Source organism: Anser cygnoides, chromosome Z (assembly GCF_040182565.1).
Source record: "Anser cygnoides isolate HZ-2024a breed goose chromosome Z, Taihu_goose_T2T_genome, whole genome shotgun sequence".
Taxonomy (NCBI): Eukaryota; Metazoa; Chordata; class Aves; order Anseriformes; family Anatidae; genus Anser; species Anser cygnoides.
In genome coordinates, this window is record NC_089912.1 from 18,096,649 (window position 1) to 18,117,645 (window position 20,997).

A 20,997-nucleotide genomic window follows, 5' to 3' on the forward strand; every position below is an offset into this window, starting at 1 on the left:
TCAGCTGAAAGCCAACCATGAAAGCGTCCTGAAAGAGTAGAAAACAGAAAACAAATTCCTGTGAGTTGAATTGAGATTGTGCCCAGCAAAGGAAAGTAAATTCAAAGTAAAGAAAACAAGAAGTTTGGAGCCAGAACATGACTAAAATACATCACAGAGTCTCAGACCCCGTCTAGCCCAGGCACTTCTGATCCTAGGCACCTCTTGGAAGAACAATCTGTTCCCTGTACAACTCAGCAAAGTTCAAGGGAATTTGTGAATGACAGCTGCCTCTACTGAAGGGGACCTAACAGGTGTGAAGAACATTATTGCCTTGCTGTGGCCCTTTCCAACCCCAAAAGAGCAAAAACTTGCTGTTGACATCATTAAGGTACAGAGGCATCAACACCACTGAATCCAGTTCTACTCCCATGGGAGGCAATGGAAAAACTCAGATTTATTACAGAAGCACTTGTCTGAAGAGTTTTTCTGAACTTTACCACAGTCTTGTTTTGCAAGCTTCCTGTCAATCAGGTTTTATCATTTTATTATTATTACTACTATTATTATTATTTTGTTGATTTTACCATTCTGTAAAAGAATTCGACTCTATCAGGAACCTTCCTGTAAAACAGTAGATTGCCATCTCAGCCATAAATATTTTCTGAGTTGAAATCATACCTGCTCATTGTCTCCACATAGGAAAAGATCGTGTGTGCCTGAACCCTTCTCCATCTTTCCTAATTCTCCTAGCAGGTTTAATAGTGCTTGCTGAAAGAAGTAGTGTCTTAGTTTGTACAAGTTTTGTTTTTACTAACTTATGAGTTAGCCATTGTTTTTACTAACTTATGAGTTGTTAAAGTGAGTTACAAGGCCTGCCTTGTAGCAAAGACCCCTCTTTGTGATTTTTATTATGTGGTTGTATTCTTTGTGCCTCACATTTCCATGTGATGATCATCTGAAAAGGTGATGCCAAAGGAAGAGCACAGGGAAACTACAGACAATTCTGGAAGAGACAGAGTCAACCTGAGAAGTTTAAGGCAGCTGGCCTGTGAAGCCCTGTGCCAAGGCGCAGGTGGCTAGTGAGGAATCTGTGCCCAGGAGTCATGCCAACAGACCTACAACATCCCAAAAGCATTTAAAAAGCCCAGTGTGGACCTCAAAACAGTGGCCTAGTGAGTGTGCTGCATTATCTCTCTATCAATGCTCCACTACTGAAAAAGGACAATTCTTAATACACACAAGATTCGTTCAAATGAGATGGCTTTAAGAGATACTGTCTCCTTTAATCCATGATGTCCCCACCCTTGTAGACGAGGCTGTGTACTTTGGCCCTTAATAGGAACTTCATGTCCTTACTAAACAAAAATAAATCTCTTCTCAGCACTCTTGATGTTTGGTATAAGCTATTTGCATCACAATAACATGGGTAGCAATAATATTGAGAAATCAGCACAGTTTTAACTGTTAAGCCATTGCCCTTTCACCAATCAATAACTCCACATATTCTCAAAGGTAACATTTTTTCTCTGAGTCCTCCAATGAATCTTACATGGGGAGATCTTATGGGATCCTAGGCAGCAAAGACTGTGAGTTGGTTGAAAAGTATTTAAAAAATCCTTTTAGAGCTCTTTTGTCCAAGAGACTCTGGTCTTAGAACCTTGTGATTACTGCCAGTGGGACAGTTTTGTCTAAGATCATCACCTTTTCTTCCACGTTGCATGGTTCTTCATGTATGGCTGTTTAAATCCTGCTTAGTTGAATATGTAATCACATCCATGATCTGAGAGCATGAGGTAGTATATAGATATAGCCACATGTTAACTTAATGTACCGGTCCTCATTAGAGACATGAGAAAGAACAAGCTGAAGCAGCTTCAGGCCATGATATTTCTTAAGAACAAGGTTAGATTATCTGCAACAAGTAGTAGTTCCAAGCTGTTATACAGAGAGTAGACCTGGTACAACACCAAAGTGTTTTCTTCTTTCCCATCCTAAATCTGAGTGATACAGCTGATGGTTGAACTGGTTGTTTCTCCATTTATTGATATGACTTGACCGCCACCTCCCCTCCCCGCTCCGCACCAAGAACAGCTGAGAGAATATGTAGCTGCTCGTGAACTCAGGTGATTTACCACTCCACACCTAATGTAAATTTGGCACCAGTTTCAGTTTGTCTTAATGTGCCAGGCTGCAGGCTGCAGTGATTCAAAAACAGCTTCAGCTGATCCTGCAGTAAGGCTCTGGTCTTTGAAAAACAGATGTGCAGATGGATAGCTGGAGGCAGTCAAGGTTTAGTCTGTCCATTTTAGATCACTGGTGAGTCACGGTCCTGAGTGTTCCTCACTGAACTGCACAAATGTTTTCACAGAGCTAAGTCTGGGGAACTGGCAGCCCATATTTTTTAAGTCTCTCCGTAACATGGTATAACTGGCTCTGAACAGCGGTTGCAAGCCCAAGCTCATGGTGCTTTGAGCATGTGGTCATTTGCAATCACTTTTTTTTTTTTTTTCCAAGTGACAGTAAGATAACTTTTTCAGCTATTCAAACAGAGAGAATTAACCATTTCAAAGAAATAGCTTTCAAATGAGGTGAGCATTAAATGTAGTAACTGAGGTGAGCATTTAACACTGCAGTGACTCCTTGACTCACTCATTTACTTCGGATCATCTCACAAGCTGCCCTGCAGGTGAAAAGATGAGAACTCCAAAGGCATTCTGCATGTCAATATTTGGGTCTTGTTTTGCCTAGAACTAACTGGTTTCCAAAACCCCACCTTTATTTTAGTATGAGTCTATGGAAAGATTTTTCCATTTGTTTTGAATCATTTTAAGCTCTGTGGAAAAGACCTGCACAAGTGTTTGGGACTTTTTGATGATGAAAGATACTTTTATTGAATATTATGATATTAACTTCAGAGTCAACAGCTAACACAAAGTATTAGTGTTATTTCCTTTGGAAATGGGCTTTCCTGTGAAAGAGCATTTGATATTTCCAGACTGTAGCTCAACCTTTTAGTCTTACAATAGAAGTGCAAGACAATTTAGTTATAGACACTTTGTAAGAACATTTACTCTCATATTTTAGCTCTCCATGGAAGATGATAATATTTTAGACAGCAATAGAAATACAGACTAGCTAAGTGGATTGGAAACTAGCATGGGGTTTGCTACACTTATGCACAACTTTCTGCCCTGTATGACAGAAAGTCACCAACTTCACTGTGCCTCAGTTTGCTTTCTGTTGAAGGACTTAACATTACTCCCCTACCACAGTCTTGATACGGTAGGAATAAATAGTTTTAAGAGCTGAAATGCTGCAGCAGATTAGGCTACATAAGTAGCTTAAGCATAACTCAACTTGTCTGATATATCAGTCTAATTCACAAATACCTGGCATGTTATCTACCCATGGGAGGATGGCATTAGCAATACCACATTGCGTGTGAGATGGCAACAGTAATTTACTTTTATGTACCTCATGTACTTCATTAAGAACCTTGAGTACTTTTCCTGCTTGGTTTAAGAATGTTTATAATTACAGTATTGCACAGCTCTGCAAAATGCCCTAATGGCCATATTAAGAGCGATACAAAGTTTGGGGAGTCTCCAGATAACTCAAGCTCGTTTTTCAAGTGCTTTGTGCCAACAGAGCAGAGGCCAGAATCCAGACTATAAACGTTAACACAAGGGTTTTATTTTTCCAAGATATCGGAACCCCAAAGTAGGTACTACAAATGAAAGTACCTCCTTAATCTGAGTTTATGCTGCAATGAAGCAATAAGGTGAAGTGCAAAAACAGAGAAGTGTGCTGTTTGCTTTAACTGATGCAATGAGGCAGGGAAAGGTTTTTCCTCTTACACATGTCTTTTGTCCAGAGACTCTGGCTCTGACTGCTCCTGGCCAACTTGAAGCATTGGGTGCTAAGGTTTTCCTTCAGCTGTAAGCGAGTGCCTTTTCTACTCATAAGTAACCAGTTTAGTGGGGGCCACAGTCTGAAGTCTCAGGTAATAAATTTAACTGGAGATAAACACTGACTCCCAGCAAGGGCTTAAAATAAGAACTATTGTCTCAGCTGACGTGAAGTGTTGTAAGTCAGCCGATGACAGCATTTCCATTCCAACTGACACTGAATAAAGATCTAGCCTGAAGAGCTGATAAAAGCCTTCCTCCAGCCTCTATGTTTAAACAAGGCTGTTTTGCACATTTCCCTTGAAGCAAGCTTTTCCAAACGCTGTTTTCTTCTCTAAGCATATGTTCAGTGAGTGTTCTTGCACCAGCAGCCCCAGGCCCCTTCAGAACCTTTGTCACCACGGAGAAGCAGACGTATGCCACGGGTCCCTGTGCGTCCCAGCAGGTTTTTCAGTGTTTCAGGGTAAGGGTCAAGCCATGGCTATTGTAACCATATGTCACCAGACTTCAGACGAACTTGGTCTTTGCAGTAGCAACAGACCTGCAGCACTTACTGAGCAGTTCTCTAATCTCCAGAGCTATTCCTGCTCCTCGGGGTTGCCTGTCCTCATGCTTAGGACACTGTGTCAGGGCCACCCTCCAAGTGAGTGATGGACAGGAGGTCCCCGCACTTTGCTCCAAGCTCTCACACTGCTGTTTTGCAACCCTCTTAAGTGCAAAGCCATGGACCTGCCTGCAGGCAGGTGCAGGGGAAGAGACGCTCTTCAGCGCCCTTATTTGATCAGAGAGCTGATGACAAACACATGATGAGTCCCAGGGGCATCTTTGTCCACTAGGGAGAGAGGAGGAGGTTTGTTTCTCCTGGCTTCTGCTCTCAGAGCTTCCCAAGACAGTGACATACAGAGAAAACCACTTTGCATTCACAAGGTGATTTAAAAAGCAAAGGGGGAAGGGGAAAACGTGTACTGGGGTCTGAATCTGAATACGGAATACTAAGCAGGAGCAGAGAACAGGCCGCTGTCTTTCAGAACAGATTTTTTCCTTTCTATTCAGGGAGCATGTCTTGATCGTGGTAGCTTTGTGTTTCATGGGGTGCTCAGGGACACTGGCAAGATCAGTGCCACACAGTCCTCTTACAGTGTTTTCTGATTATTATGAACTTAGGAAGCTTCATCCCCTAAGAAACAATTAGTTCACTTTTTAACCACTGTGTTTCTAAACATTTTTCACTACCTTTTGCTGCAGGTCAGCCAGCTAGATAAGTAAAGCTGGAAGAGCACAGTGCCCCTGAAGAAAAGAAAATTAAAACCAAGAGCAGGAGAGTGGGGCATGAAAACTCAACCAAAGCATAAGACAGTGACCGCCACAAACATTTTTAATTTTGTGGTTCAGAAAAGTATTTTTTTTTTACTATTAAAAAAATGTGCAAATAAAGTTAATTTTGACATCAGTGTCTTCCTCTGACCTCACAATGGGTCAGGATGGAAGAACACCTCAGATGTCAAGAAATTAGGCATTCAGAGAAAATAAACTGCTCATTTGTCTGTACAAAAGTTTTGCAGTGAATTGGAAGTAAAAGCAGAGAGGAAACAGCTCTGGAAGAGAAATAAATTGTTTTGGTATTTGTTAAAGACAAAGAAAAGATACAAAAAAAACATTTTCTGTATTTGCATGCAAGAATGAGCACTTCACTTAGAAGGTTTTGCCTGTCTCTATTTTGAGGATTGTCCAACCCTGAAGAAGTAGACTGTAGTTCTAAGTACCAATAGGAGTCAAATATTTGGGACCTAATTATTGAATAAAGCTTCACACAGGGGGCAGAAGTAGCCTTGAAGGGCTGCACAATTCACTGATGGTGGCTTTGCTCCCATTACTGGTCAGAAGGGCTGGAGCTACTGCCTGTGCCTGGAATGTAAGACTCTCTAATGTTTTAAGGATGGCAAAGGTTTTTGTGAGGTATGTTGGCTGGAGCAGAATATTGGAAATGATTGGAATGATTGGACAGTACTGAGCTTCAAATCTACTCTTTGCAAAGAGTCACTGTAGGCACACCACCTCTTTTAACCTTGGAAGGGCTGTATCCTTGCAACATAGCTTTCTCTTTAGTGTCACAGGGGTGTGAATAATAACTATAAAGATTAGGTAGCGAATAGCACATCTTGTATCTTTGTGGCTTAGGAAAAACTTTGTAATGGAAGCAGAGCTACATGCAGGGTGGATTTTGATTCCTCTGTGTTCTTCTCTGTGTTGAGAAAGGAAGAAGAGGAATAAAGTCAAGATACTTAGACAAGTGTCATCTAGGCTTAAATAAAAAAAAAACCAGCACCAATTTGTTTAAGATTTTGTAGTGAGTTAGAATGAAAGCAACTCTAGTCTCAATTATCCATGAATTGAGAAACCATGTTTACAGGGCAAGGGACCCACTCCTGCAACAATTCCTGTTAGAGGCTTCCACACTCCCACACCTCAGCATAGGAAGAGAAAAAGCTGCTCGCTTGCTGGTTACACGTAGGTGGAAACCCCCACATCATACTTGATGAGCTTGTTTGGACCTCATCAGCCGCAGCCACACAGACCAGGACGTCATTTCCATTCCCAGAGGAGTCCCTGTTGCCAGCCTTTCCCTTGCATAAGCAGGCATTCTTAGCTACAGAGTCTCCCCAAGTACAACAAGTCTTTGATAAACCACTCCTCTTCTTGCAAAATTTCTAATAATGACTCTCCAAAACAACAACAACAATGACGACAAAATCACCAAACCCTTGGAATTGGCTGAATTCATGTAAATACCGCTCTCCACTCCTGGCATTACTTGACCTCCCTACATCTTTCTGTTGAAGCTCCTTCACTGGGTTCTCAGTTAGCTCACCAAACCACACTCAGACTGACTTCCTCCTGCTTTTGCCAGCCTAAATGATTTAGTAGTATTAATAGTTTAGAGCAGTGTTTCTCACCACTTAGCAATCTTAGCAGCAACCCAGGAAAATGTTGAACTAGCTCTCTTTAATTCAGTAACCCTACTCTATAGCTCCTACCCAGCTGAAAGCATATGAAACACTACACGTCTGTTCGTTGCCCAGTGAAAGCTAATTGTCAACCCACAGCATGTTGCTACCTCATCAGTTAGCCAGTTAGTGCTGGTCTGAAGCTCAAGTATTTTCACAGGCTAGAAGGTTTAACACATTGGCTGTTCATCCATAATAATGTGCAAATACTATTTTGCTATTACTGGTTTCTATGTTTTAAGCCAGTATAGGTTATGCGAACACATTTGTGCAAGTGAAAATGTGACTCTCCTCATTATATTGCATGACATGTATTGATTCAGTATTGCTCTCAGTAACTGTTAATTTGTGTCATTCAGAGCACAAGATACATAGTGCTTAGGGTTTAGCAAAAAGGCAGCTGTGGTGTGTGTTCTATGGACTCTGAAGCAAATTTATGATTTCTCTTGAGGTTTCTTGCATTAATGCCCCTTACGTTGGATATGCAACCGCCTTGTTTATTAATATGGCAGGCATAAGTACCTGGCTAGTACTGTATTCTGAAACACTGGAATTCCTGTAGTGTTTTGTGCAATGCCCAGTTTACCATGGGTAAACAGTGCTTGAGCCAACCTGTGTAAAGGGTTTCCATCTATTCTGCTTACATTTCCTCTGGCTAACTTGTTAGGTATGTGTGTGGCTAGCTGGAGTACTGTATGAGTTTCTGTATTGTTGATCTCAGTACAGCTAGCTGCTGCCCTCACTGCTGCTCCGCTTTTTGGCTGTCTCTCTGAACTTCCCATTTCCCTTGGCTCGAGTGACCTGTGCTCTATGAGCTGTTGGGTTTGCCCTTTAATTTTACCTAGTATGCAAAAGCATGGTGCTCCAAACCTAACCGGACACAGCCAGGAGCCACCTGCTCTAGGTGACCCTGCATGAGCAGGGCGGCTGTTCGACTCAGCCTCCACCGGTGCCTGCAAGCATCACTTGTTTCTGATACTGTGACATCCTCACAACAATCTGAATGGTGCCAAATTAAAAAGCTCAAGCCTAACATCTGGCTTGACAAGATTTTCCAGGAATTGGTTCATAGCGAATGAGAAAAAACATGCTAAATTCTAGGGCATGCCAGAGCCCAGAAAAAATCACAGTAGATTATGTTCATGGTGTCAGTGCTCTTAATGTTGCTTCCAGTTTGGGGCCACATGTCCCCTTGATCCCCTCTTCGGCATAGCCTCCAGGTTCACCTCATGCAGACAATACCTACTGACTACTGATGATTCCCCCTGTTCTTTTGCCTTTAGGTTCAGTTTTCTTTCATTTCTCTTCCTCTTTTCCTTCAATACGCTTTCTCTCCCCTGGCAAAGCACCTATAGCTTTCCCATGGGCTCTCAGAATACCTGCAGCTCAGAGTCATAGCTTCATTTAAACACTATGACACTGCTTAAACATTGTTTGAAAAGTTGAAGGAGCCTCTCTGAAAACAGGGTCTCATCAAGCAAATAGTATTTGCTGGGCTGGTCAAGATGGAAGGAAATATGTGACTCATTTAAAAAGGGTAATGTTAGAACTTATATTGCTTATCAAAAAATAAGCAGTTACCTAAGAGACTAACAGACTTTCTACAGATTCTTTGTCTTATGTACTAGTTGCATTAAGCGAACAGGACACCCTCAGTAAGGGTGATTTCACTTATTTTCATGCATTTAATTAGAATTAACTTTTTTTTTTTTTTTTTTGAGGTGGTGCTTTCCTTTAACTAAAACTTGAGGATAAAACAAAGCATCAGTGAACTCAATGGCAAAACTCCCACTAACTTAATTGGGATCAGGACTCTCTGAATGTTTGAAATACTTTTGACTTTCTAAAGCCTTTTCTGAAAGCTTGTTGCTTGGAAAAGACTTTGATGTTCATGACCAATGTGAATATTAGTAAAGTGTGATGAATATCTTAGTTACCAAGAAAAAAAGGCTGCAAACTTTGAAATTTATGCACAAATCCAGTTTTATTTCAGTTACCTGAAAGGACTTCAGTAGCTATACAGAACACTTTGGAAACTGGACATTAGATGCATTGTTTGATTAGTATCATTAAAATCCCAAATTTCTGCCCAATCAGTTTTGAAAACCATTGTACATGAAGCATTTTGCTGCTCCTATTTAAAACAAGATCTGACAAATGAAATTGTAAAAAAAAAAAAAAAAGTAAAAAATGCACAAAACCAACAAAATGGCCTACAGCATTAAAATCTAGAAGAAAATAACAAAAATCTGCTGTTAGTTGTATCTAGTGTGCTACCCATAGGTACAAGTGACTGGAAGCTTAGAAGTTTATGTGTTTATTAAGTACACTGAGAGCATACTTACATGTAGGCCTATTAAGTAGTGTCAGATATTTAAAAAACTTATTTCTGATATTCTCAGTGTGGTTTCAGAAGTGAAATTAAAAGGACGCTAGAATCAGAAAACAAACTACTTAATTCTGACTTGGCAGTAGCCTAAGGAAAGGCATCTAACCTCTGAAGTAGTTGACAGCACTAGTTAGCCTAGTGCCCATGATCACCATTCACTCAGGGAACGGGGTTTGCTGGAAGCTGCCCTAGTGTAGGTCTATGTACAAGGTATAGAAATAGAGATGGCTGCCGGCCTGAGCCATGCAAGTCTTCTGTCCCCAGTTCAACATTCAGCAGGTCTTGTGCAAACATGTGCTGGTGCTTCTCAGTTGTTCTCCTGCGGCACTGCCGTTGCCTGCAAGGGAAGAGGAAAGGTTGCTGCTTTAAGAAAAGAAGCAGAGACCATGCTTTATGTGCTCTGCATGGGCTTTATCATCAGGGTAGCTCAGCACCTTTCAAGATCATGACCATGAGACAGCTGAGGAGAGCATCCTCCTTCTGGCTGCCTTTTCTCCCCGAGGTCACATTGGTCTGACTGAAACTGCAAGTCCAGTGAAGAAGGCAGGCTGCAGCAAGAAACCTCTTTCCCCAGTATAATCTCTGGTAGAAAGAACTTCTGATTTGCTATGGCACCCATGGCAAAACCAGCTTTTCCTCAGTGAGCTTTTGTGTAAGTATTCTTATGGTTTGTACCTGGACTGTGCAAACAGTCACTTCCACGGACAAGGCCTTGGTAGCATACCTACTTATTATTTTAATTATTAGGCCTGCCTAATTTATTTAAGTCTTTACTGCAGAACTAGTTAATTAAGACTTCAGTGTGGCCAGAAACCACTAGGGATTTACCTGAGTGTTTTTCTTGCAGAAAAACATAAGGCAAATATGAAGCACTTTATGTGCTTTGGTTAGGCAGATATTTTCACTGGTAAAAGATATGCACATGTGCTTCACATTACTCTCTGTGCATTTTTAACTTATAGCTCCCTGCTTTTGTATGTACTTTTGAGATCTGGTAAGCAGAATAAAGCCTGAGTTTCCAGCGAGCTTTCCAGAAACCCTCACCCAGACCAGAAGGTTTTTGTAGCCTGAAGTCATTTCAGACAGCTGGATGGCCCAGGCCAGCCACCGCTTTTCCTCTCACTGGAATTCCATTTACAGGAATTCATGAAAGAGATCCAGTGATTAAGATTTACCTCTGTCCTGTAAGCCAGATCCAATTTCCCGCAAAAGGTACCAACATTGCCAGTTGGTTACAGATCAAGAGTATAAAAACCATCCAAGTCAAAATATCTAGTTTCACTTGTTATGTTACATTTTTCATATTCAATAAGAACTTAAAATTAAAAGGAAGCAAGCAAATACTGCATTCTCATGTGAATTTTGTTAAACAGTTTTCCACATTCATTTTCCTTTAGAATCTGAATTACAAATTTGAGTTTACTTTCTCAAAGAGCTTTCAAACTTGGGAAGGTTAAAGTTTGTTTCAGCTGTTCGGTAAGGTAATCATTTAATGTGACAAGCTTCAAAGAAATAATTATATTGTCCTGTCAATTATATAAAACTTTAACAGAATCTTACTAAAGGCCCACTCCATGAAACTCTTGAGTACTGAATTTCTGGCTTCAGTGAAAGGTGAAAGTGTTCTGTACATAAGAAAAAACAGTCTTTGAAACTCTGGATGGCTGACCAACAATAATTTATCTTTTCACCCCTCATTAGTAGTTTAGTTTCCCGATGCATGGAAGAGTACTAGAAAGAACCCTATTATACTCTCCCAGATATCCTAGCTTGGTACCTACCCCAAAGCTGATTTTAAGATTTTTGTTCTATCTAAGTAGAATCTTGTGCTGTTGCTCAAGAATGCAGACAACAACCAGCCTGCTCTCTTTAAAAGCATATCTTTCCATTTCAAAGGTTCAATTTTAAGGAATCATGTTAAATTTATTAAAAATTGCTTCCGTTCACAGTAAGTTATGAGATTTAAAAAAAAGGACTTGAAACTTGATGCTTTTTGGCAGAACAGTTTAGGCAGGAAATGTTACACATGACTTAAATTGGCTAAAACAATCTGTCTGCTTCACTGTTTTCCATTGACTAGGTTGTATTTACCATCATCTGCTGTCTGAACACACTCAACTAACGGCCAGATTCTCATTTCTCAGCACAGAACTGATCTGCTGATCAAGGAAAGGTAGGCTATTCCAACCCTCACACAACCTGACTGAGTCCACAGGCAAGGAAAAAGGGGATAGTAGGCAGAGCAGCCAAATCCAGTGTCCTCATACATGGTAAGTCTTCAGCCTCAGTTTTCCCATTTATAAAACACATGGCTGCATTATTGTCCTTTCTCATGAAGCAGAGTACTGCATACCAGGGAAGTGCTAACAGACAAATTGAGTAGTATTTGGAAACGGGCTTCATGCTGATGCCAGACCTGGATGCCCCAGGAACTCCTGCCTGTTGCAGGCAGCTTTCCCAGAGCCACCGCTCTGATAAACGGAGACAGGAGTGCAGCCCCTCGGCCCCATCCGCACATGTGGCAGCATTCAGAGTCAAGGGCTGGAAGACTGGGTGTCATCTCCTACTTACACAGAGAGTCCTTTCTCCAAACTGGCTGTAGAAGGTCATCTTAACTTTGTGCTTGTGTCCAGTCCTCTGGTCAAAGGTGTTGCAGCTGTCGAAGGGCGGGCTGTACAAATGCAGGCTGACGGCAGACTCTGTGTGGCTTATGTTCTCCACACGGTGCAGGCCAATGGAGTCTACACAAGAGAGGGCATGAAACAAGAAGTTGCATTAACAGGAAGATTTAATGAGATCTCAAATACCTGGAAAAAATGCCATTCAGACTTAAACTCGTGAGCCAGCCAGTTAGGCATACCTGCACTTTTATGGGCATTGCATAACTCAGTACAAGGAATTTGGATGCTGGTCTTCATCACAGGTTCCTAAATACTTCAGATTACTGTACTGCCTTCTGCACCTCCTACCACACTGGATTATCTGCTACAGGTTAAAGGCCAACAGAAATCCAGAGAAGCCTAAGGAAGACCATACTATCAGTTATTTTCAAGCTATCATTTCCAAAGAAGCTTGAGGTTATTTACTTTCCTAGGAGATACCATTGTTCTAGGTGCTCTAGAAGCAGGGAGATTTGAGTTTCTAAAAAATATTGCAAGAAATTTTACAGGGGAGAAGTTTTTGTATTGTTAATCATTTTAACAATATTCATTTAACAAATATTGTTAAATTAAGTACAGTAACAAGGATATCAGGCATGGTAACAGACAGCTACTTGTATTTGGGGCATGGACTTAAGGGGAAAGATGTAGTTGTCTTCTGTTGCTGGCATCTGTTTACTAATTAATCTTTCCAATGTATTAGTTTAGAGAACAGTCTTCTCATTTGTCTGATCTTTTGACTAAGGTGACAAATTACTACTGACTGGCAAACTTCCAACTTTAGCTGACTAGCAAGCACAATTGAACTTGTAATAAAATACGGCACTGTCTATTGTGTGGCTATCAATGAAGTAATGGTGTTTGCTGGGACATTGGAGTAGAAATCAAACTGTTAGTTGAAAATGTAAGGTATGAAGAATCACATCCATGCAACAAACCATTTCTGTTCTACACTAGAGTTTTTGAGTTACTTAGAGACCTTGAATTTAAATTTATGACCCTGCTGTAAAAACAGCTCAGGCCTTTGTACTTGCACTAGTATGTTATATAATACCTAGACTCATATTGTGCAATGTAGGCATGATACTCTGAGAATCATAAGCACACTCTTAATTCTGATACATTTCAAGTGTAAGCCCCAAGTATCGTTAATATAGTTTATCTAAATAGAGGATGTGGTAGAAGGAAGTCCTAATTCTATGCTCACGCAATGGGAGACCCAAATAAACTCATCTGAATGGGTTTTAACCTTAAAAGTAAAGTAACCAAGAAGCACACGACAGAAACAAAGGTCACTGTTGAAGTAGTTAAGGCAATTAACATACCATCAGTATTTTTCTTCTACTTGTTTTACTTTTTTTTTTTTTTTAAACCCACCTATCAATTAGGAAACATGGCAGAGATCCAAACTGCCTCAGAGAATTAGATAGTAAATTTGTTTTAAGTAACTGAGAAAGTTTGGATAAGATGAACATAGGCTTGCATGGGAAAGAACCACACAGTGAGGAAAACCTAAATGATTGTAAGAACCCCTTGGTTCATCTATAAATACAAACCCCTGGTTGGTAAGAACCAGGTGTGGGAGTACCACGTCTATCAGCAGACATGACAAGCTCCTTTTTGCATTTCCTGTCCCATGTTTGTCTTTTTTTTTTTTTCTTTTCCAGTTAATGTGGTATATCTTCGACAAAGGGCTGCAGACTACTACTCAGACTTCCTCCACACCATCACTCTGGCTTAATCCGTTACCCGACATGAAGCTCCCTTGGGGAGTTCCAGGGCTCAGCCCCACAACATATGTGCTTCATTTTTTAAGTCATCGTGTAAAAGGCAGATGGTCCCTTTCTCCAGCACTTTGCCATTGTTCTGCAGTACTCATTACTCTTCAACATGATATATAATGTCTTGCATAGGATCAGAATGTTATGCCCAGCTGGCAACTTCCAGATGGCCTCCAGAAGAGCACAACATGGTGATAACTAAGAATATGCATAATGGGACGGCTCTAGGTACCTAGGCAACCTTACTGGTAGAGATTTAGCTGTCTCTCAGCATCTGTGGGATGAGGCATTTGCTTTGTAGATTGAAATGCTCAAGTGTATCCATTTTTGCTGACACTGCACTTCAGCACTATAGTCTGCTGTTGATTTGGACAAAACTAACACAGAGCATCAGGGCCTTTGCTTGTTCTGTTTATTTCATGGACAGCTAATTGTATTTTTTTTTCCCTAGGATTTCCACAACTGTCCAAAAGGATGATTTCTTTGGGAAAAAAAAAATAAAAAAGCAGCAATTAAACTATTAAAAGTTTGATTCCCTTATTTCTCACTAAATACTATTTAAGCTATAAGTTTACTAGCAATTTCAAATAGTTATTTGCAGCACAGTGCTGAAGGCTGGTTGGTGTAAAGGAGCTATCTGGAATGTTTAAGTATTGAGCAATTGTTGCAATGTCTCATGAGTGAGTTAATGGACTTTCTTGTTGTTTGTTTTACTGAACATAAATGTGGGGTTTGTGCAGAATCTAAAGAGATTCTTCAACAACATTCTTCAACCCATTCTTCAACAACAGTGCAAAACACCATTAGTAAGATACTGTTAGAGGTAGGAGATTATTTGGAGAGCGTACAAACACTTAGGAGTAAGACACAAGGATGGGTAGCTGTCAAGCAAACTATTAGAAGAACTTACCATTAATATAGGCACATTGATTTTCTCTCAAAACTCGCTCTGATTTCTTAGTCATTTCACCATTCCCTTTTTTCTCAGGCCATTCAAACAGAGTCTCCTTTAGATTTCCCTGGAGGATCTTCATAAAGCAGTGTGAATCAGTGTGATCATGGATGCTGCTATATATGCGAAAAGAATAACCAAACTCAGTATGATATGCATATCTAATTTAAGTACAGCAAACAGAACAGATGGCATACCATACAGTATCTGGATGTAGCCCTAGAATGATAAGCTATTGCATATGGGTCATGCACAAAAGTCTTAGGAAAAAAAAACAACAAAGCAGTCAGAGTGACTATGATAGGCCTACTCTAAAATGCTACATTAGAAACATATCAGGATAAGCTTACATACAGCAGAACTTTGGGAAAGTCAGATTTTGATCAACTTTGGACCTTACCAGAGAAAAATGCAAAGAAAGCCTGGAGGAGGACATAAAAAACTCTTCAGAACACTAATTCTTGTGGTCCAAGAAACAAAATGATGCTCTCTGCAGTGACCACAGGCAGAGGCCAGTATAATCTTGCAAATATATCTGGTATTTCCAGAGCTACCATATCCCCCCCCCCCCCCCCAAAATATAAGAGAAATCAATTACTTCCAATTAATTTCTATGGACTCTTTACTGGTGGGATACACAGGCATTTGCTGAATACAGAAAATGCTGTACCTCTGACTCTAACTACGACCATCTATAAATACAACTCCACTGCAGTGGCAAAACATGAACAAACAGCAGGATCTATCATGATCTGTATGTTTCTTTTATCTATCTCCTTGCTCAGAGGTATGCTTTAATTGCTACATTTAGAGACATATTGGGTAGATACATGGCTGGGTTTTGGCTTTATTTTTATTTTTTTTAAATAGAAGACTGACTGTTAGAGCAGTCAATAGGATTAAGACAAAGGGAGAGCTCTCTACTCATTGGGGTTGTGGAGGAGAGGGGAATTTGGCCCTCCCTTTGGTACAGTGCTAACAAGTTTCAGTCAAAAACTTGGTACTTGTACATTACTGTTTTCAATAAACAAATGTCAGAGTTTTCCTGTAAAACAAGATGCCAAGAGAGCAGAGCTTGCTTCAGGCATAGAACAGTTCACAAATGCCACGTTGTCATGGTCCTTCTACAAGCCATGAGAACAATCTGATCCTACCCGTGTAGGAAGCAAAAAACAGCTTGTGGTCTCAGTCTAGCTCTAGCGAATACTCATCCAACTCAAACATAGTTTGACATAAATTACAGTCTTTGTGGGAATAGCCCGGAAGGAATAGAGGTGGTGGGCTTGGTTCCTACATCTCTCTGGGTATAACTTCATGGCATTCCCTAGAGAACACCGTAAATGTTCAGTATGCGCGCTCGATTAAAACAAACAATAAAACACCCCAGCAGCTCCTTAGGGTTTCTATTTATATCCAAGGACAATCAGACAAAATCTGCAAGTTTTCTTACTCCATATTGTGCAGTCCAGGGTATGGTGTCCAGGGTATGGGCTACACGCACAGCTTTGGAGGCCACACCAGCAGTATGGTCCACTTTGAGGGAGGAGGTGGGATGCCTGAACCTAGAACCACAGTTCTAACCCCAACCTAGTTTTATTGTCATGTCACAGAGGCTGTATTTAAACATGAGAGAATGAAGACTGTTTAAACTGGACCAAGTCCTACTTCCACAACAAAGTGAGGAACTCTGAGAACCATCAGGGTCTGACTAACCTGCCCTGCCCAGAGGACCCACTGCGTCTCTGGGATTAAAAATTTCCTCCAACAGAAGGAGTGCATGATTTGGCCAGAGCATTTTTTAAGTGCTCTAAAAATGACCCTGAGAGACAATATTGCCAAAAGAAATACACCAAGTATTCACGTCTGCTATACCAAAGGAACAACTAGGAGTTCTGCACTGCTTAGTTTCCAGACATTTTCTAATAGCTCAGGTAGAGATGATTATTCTTCCTCTTCTTACATGACAGTGAAAGATACGGTAGCTTTATATCTGTTTGCTAAAACCATAATCTTTGGATACAAACCTGCCATGCCCTTCACCCCAGCACAAGATCATCAAGTTGAACTTTCCATTTCCATTGTCCACAAGATTTCTTGTATACCTGAAATACAAAGTGTTTGCTTTTTACTGTACTGATATGCCTATAAAAGACAAAACTATATAAACATTGTTGTGAAGGAAGGTTGTGACATATAAACATCTTTTTTCCCCCTTTCTCTTGAAAGCCAAGTTTTTCTTGGAAAAAGTGAAATTGGACTTCTAAACTGTTGTTGTGAAAGTACTTTTTCTGGGAAGAAAAAAGTTGGACATAGTTAATATTTGACAGTCTTATTGCAATTGAATTACATAAATGATCAGAGTTTGGGAACTGTGAGTCCAAGCTTAGAGTGGTAGACAGGATCAAATCAAAATAGTTATTGAATGAAGTCACTCCAGCAGCTGGCTTATAATTAGAAACAGAGGACTGCAGTGAAAAAAAAAAAAAAAAAAAGAAAAATACATAGTTACATTCTTCTATAGCTCTTTTTTGGATATTCTTGGCTTTCTTTGTGTAACACAGCACTCATTTGTACTAGGTCAAAAAAGAAAAGATGTCAGGCTTTCCATACATGGTACTCCTACTCTTTCCCTAAAAGTGCTACACCTTGTACTGTAGCCTTCTTGTGTGGATAAAATACCTGTGGTGAAATTTCTGCCGGCATCTGCTTCTAAACAAAGTGTATCATAGCAGGTTTTCTTAAAAAGATTACGCCTTCTAGAGGCTTTTCAGGCTTTGCTCCTGTGGCTCGAAAACATTTTGTGTTAACAGCCACCTCTTAGGTTTGGTTCCTTGTGCCCCCTGAAAGCCTCTCCCGATCTGTTGCTTGCCTCACTGTTGAGAAGCTCCCTGGAAAAGGGCCTGGGCTTTTGCTCTAAGCGTTGCTCTCCATACTGGGGCTGTAATAACAATGAATCACAGAGTCATTTTGGTTGGAAAAGACCTCTAAGTTCAACCTTTGACCTAGCACTGCCTACCAAACCGGGGCTTGGGCTTCTGGCTGCTAGGGTGCAAATAACCCACCAGGACCTCCTGCTTTTGCTTTAGCTTTAGTCATGATTATTAGTGCTTACTTTGCCAAGCAAGTCAAATATTTAAGCCCATGCAGGACACCTCGTTCTTGTCTAAAAGATGCAAGCACAGGCACATAGAAAGCGCACTGATGCCAACTGATTTTTTTTGTTTTTAAATTAGTTTTCTCATAAGACTGTAATCAATAGGATGCTTGCAGCAAAGTAGGTTTGTACCTATACACTGCCTCTTGCTGCATCCACAGTCTGTCTGCAGATGTATTTCTTGCATGCTGTCAGAACATAAGCAATCAATGCTGGCACTTGACCCAACTTCTCAAACGCTGTTATTTCAGCACAGCAGGTCTGGCCGGCCAACACCAAGGCTGCCGTGCATACTTCCAATGTTACCACACATTTCCCCCCCTCCTCCTCTACTTCGTTTCCTACTCCCTGCCACAATTTCGCCATCGGATTCCAACGGAGTAAACCCAGCGAAGGGCGGCCAGGAGAGCCGAAGCAGAAGGATGATGCTCGTAGGATAGCGGGGTCGGAACAGGCTTCTCCTGTCCCGGAGGAGCCTGCCGGCCACCTCGCCTTAACACCGGGGCGCCGGGCTGGGGGCGCAGCGGGAGCGCCCCGGAGCCTCGGCGGGGAAGCGCCGCCAAGCTCCCGCCCGGGCTCCCCCGGCCGCGGCTCCGCTCGGGGCCGCCTCCCCCCGATCGCCACCGCCTCGTGGGGCCGGGGGCCGCCCCCCTCGGCTGCCCTGTGCCCGTGCCCGTGCCCGGGCGGCGGATCGGCTCCGTACCGGTACTGGTCGAACTTGGCGTACTGCAGCCACTCCTCGGGGTTGCTCTCGTACGACTCCATCAGCGCCTGCACCTCCTCCACGCTGACTTTGTCCTCGGCGAAAAGCCGGTGCAGGATGCGCACCAGCTCCTCCAGGCTCCGCGCCTTCCACATCTCCGTCTGCACCGGCTGCTCCATCGCCGGCTGCCACCCCACCACACCCCCGGCCGGCCCCCGCCGCCCGCCTTTATGCGCCGGGAGGCACGGCGGGAGCCACCACCGCCCTGCCGGGCGGGCGGGACCGCGGACGGCCGTGCCCAGCCCTCGGCGGGGACCGCGACCGACCGGACGGCCGCTGGGCCTCGCCGCCGGCCCGCCGGGGGCAGCGTGTGGTGCCGGGCAGCAGGCCGCGGCGGGATCCCCGGCTGGGCGGCGGGGGAGCCTGCCGTGAGGCGGCCTGGTCCTCACGGGCCCGCTGGGGGCGAGGTGGGGCGGGTCGGGAGGACAGCCAGCCCGGCGCCCCTGATCCCAACACCCGCTGTGGAGAGAGTGGCCTTCAGGCCAGGTGCCCTGGTCACCTGTCAGGATGTTGTTAGGGTCTCTCGTACTCACGAGTTTGGGCCACCGAATTCGCTGTATGCCGTAGAACTGGCTGTAAAACACCATTCTTTTCACTCAAAAAACACCCCAAACCCAACATTCTTTTTGCTCCTTTCTCCCTCCCAAAAAAAGACTTCAGCTACTCAGGCCTGCCTGATGGTTGTGAGGCCATAAGCAGGCAGATCAGCTTTGTGAACCTGCAGTAGCTTTAAAGGTGTTCACAGTACTTGCACATGTCCTTAGAATCACAGAATCATTAAGGTTGGAAAAGACCTCCAATAGCATCTGGTCCAACCATCCCCCAAACACCAGTATCACCCTGTAAACCATGTCCCTAAGCACCACATCCAACCTTCCCTTGAACACCCTCAGGGACGGTGACTACACCACCTCCCTGGGCAGATCAATGTTGTGAACCTGGAGTAGCTCTGAGCTTTAAAGCTGTTCACAGTAATTGCACGTGTCCTTAGAGTCGTAGACTCATAGAATAATAAAGGTTAGAAAAGACCTTCAAGATCATCTGGTCCAACCATCCCCCTACCACCAGTATCACCCTGTAAACCATGTCCCTAAGCACCACATCCAACCTTCCCTTGAACACCCCCAGGGATGGTGACTCCACCACCTCCCTGGGCAACCCGTTCCAATGCCTATCTTAGAGGTAGTGCCATCAACGGATTTCCAGCATGCCTAGTTTCTCTCTTTCTGACCTGTGCATTCAGTAGCTGCAAGAAAAATAAGTCCCACTAACGTCATCGCTGCAACTTGAGAGTTTGGATGGATTTCTGCAGTTAGGAAGACATTGCCATAGCTTTAAATTGGGCAGAGATCTAGTGCATTGGAGTGAAATATGGCTGAATGTACTGAATTAGTACACCGTCACAGATCTGTCCCAAAGATCTGGCACACAAAAAGAAGACCTGACCTCATCACTACTCTTTTAGCAAGTTGTGTTGGTAGGTATGTGTGAGAGAGAGAACAATGATTTCAAGCAGACTTTTAGAGATCTGAAAGAACCTAAGATCATCCTGAATCTATGCAATGCAACCAGGATACCCTGGAAACAATAACAGCAGACATCATACGGTTAAAAAACATCCAGTCTTTATGGGAGAGCAACATATAAAGAACAAAAACATCACTCCCTTGCTAACTTGTTCTACCCTAGTATTAAGAACAAGTGCCTCATTTCTTAATGGGATTTTAGTTATGTGTTGGCGTCAAAAGACTGTAAAGGCAAGTAAGTGGCACTTCTTTAGAGTACTTGCTCAAGTATCTCCACTTGGGCACCATCAGAACTGCTGTAAGTTGTAAAGAATTTGAAATAGTGTGAAACAGCCAGTGCCATTTATCTAAAAGGTAGAATTCATGTTACCTTAGTCAGAAACATTGCCCAGAGGAATAAAATACCTTACACAAATAAGCTGCTGTAAGGATCGCTGAAGCAGTGCTTCATTGGGTTGTGAAATGAACGATGAGATATATTTTCCACGCCCCCCTTCCCCCCTCCTAAAAAAACCACCCACCCACCAAATACGATTTATTCTGATATTCCCAAGATCTGATAAAAATTATTTTCCCGGAGTTACAGTATCTCTTTGCTTATTTGCACATCTATATGTTTGGTGATGTTCTGTTGTTTAAATCCAGGAAAAAAATGTGCTTCTGTGCCAATGTCACAAACTTCAGAACTTTGATTCCTTTGCCACAATGGTGATGTGATCATTAGTGATGCCTTTAAATACTGCTACCAAAAGCAAAAGGGCACTTCATATATCCTGTGTTACAACTAATGGATCCATCTGGATCTACTTACTGCAGTTTCAAATGTGTACTGCTGTTGACTATAGCTTAGTTATAATACTGTACCTATGAATTTGTC

At 42.3% G+C, this 20,997-nt stretch overlaps 1 protein-coding gene across 1 annotated transcript; it reads right to left on the minus strand.

Moving 5' to 3' along the window:
* Positions 1-8,860: 8,860 nt before the first annotated feature.
* CDO1 (cysteine dioxygenase type 1) lies at positions 8,861-18,797 on the minus strand. The gene is made up of 5 exons (XM_048052107.2): positions 18,535-18,797; positions 16,702-16,779; positions 14,636-14,793; positions 11,856-12,025; positions 8,861-9,621 (listed from the first exon to the last, which is right to left on the minus strand). Exons 1-5 carry the CDS (start codon positions 18,711-18,713, stop codon positions 9,592-9,594), a joined length of 615 nt encoding a protein of 204 aa, XP_047908064.2. The 5' UTR covers positions 18,714-18,797; the 3' UTR covers positions 8,861-9,591.
* Positions 18,798-20,997: the final 2,200 nt, after the last annotated feature.

Bases quoted from the DNA above. Each gene is read 5' to 3' on its own strand.
- CDO1 (XM_048052107.2), bottom strand. From the start codon at position 18,713: ATGGAGCAGCCGGTGCAGACGGAGATGTGGAAGGCGCGGAGCCTGGAG. The intron at 12,026-14,635 runs GTAAGTTCTTCT...TCTCTTGTGTAG, and splicing joins TCAATGTGCCTATATTAATG to ACTCCATTGGCCTGCACCGT. The intron at 9,622-11,855 runs GTAAGTAGGAGA...CTTCCCTTGCAG, and splicing joins TTGGAGAAAGGACTCTCTGT to GCAACGGCAGTGCCGCAGGA.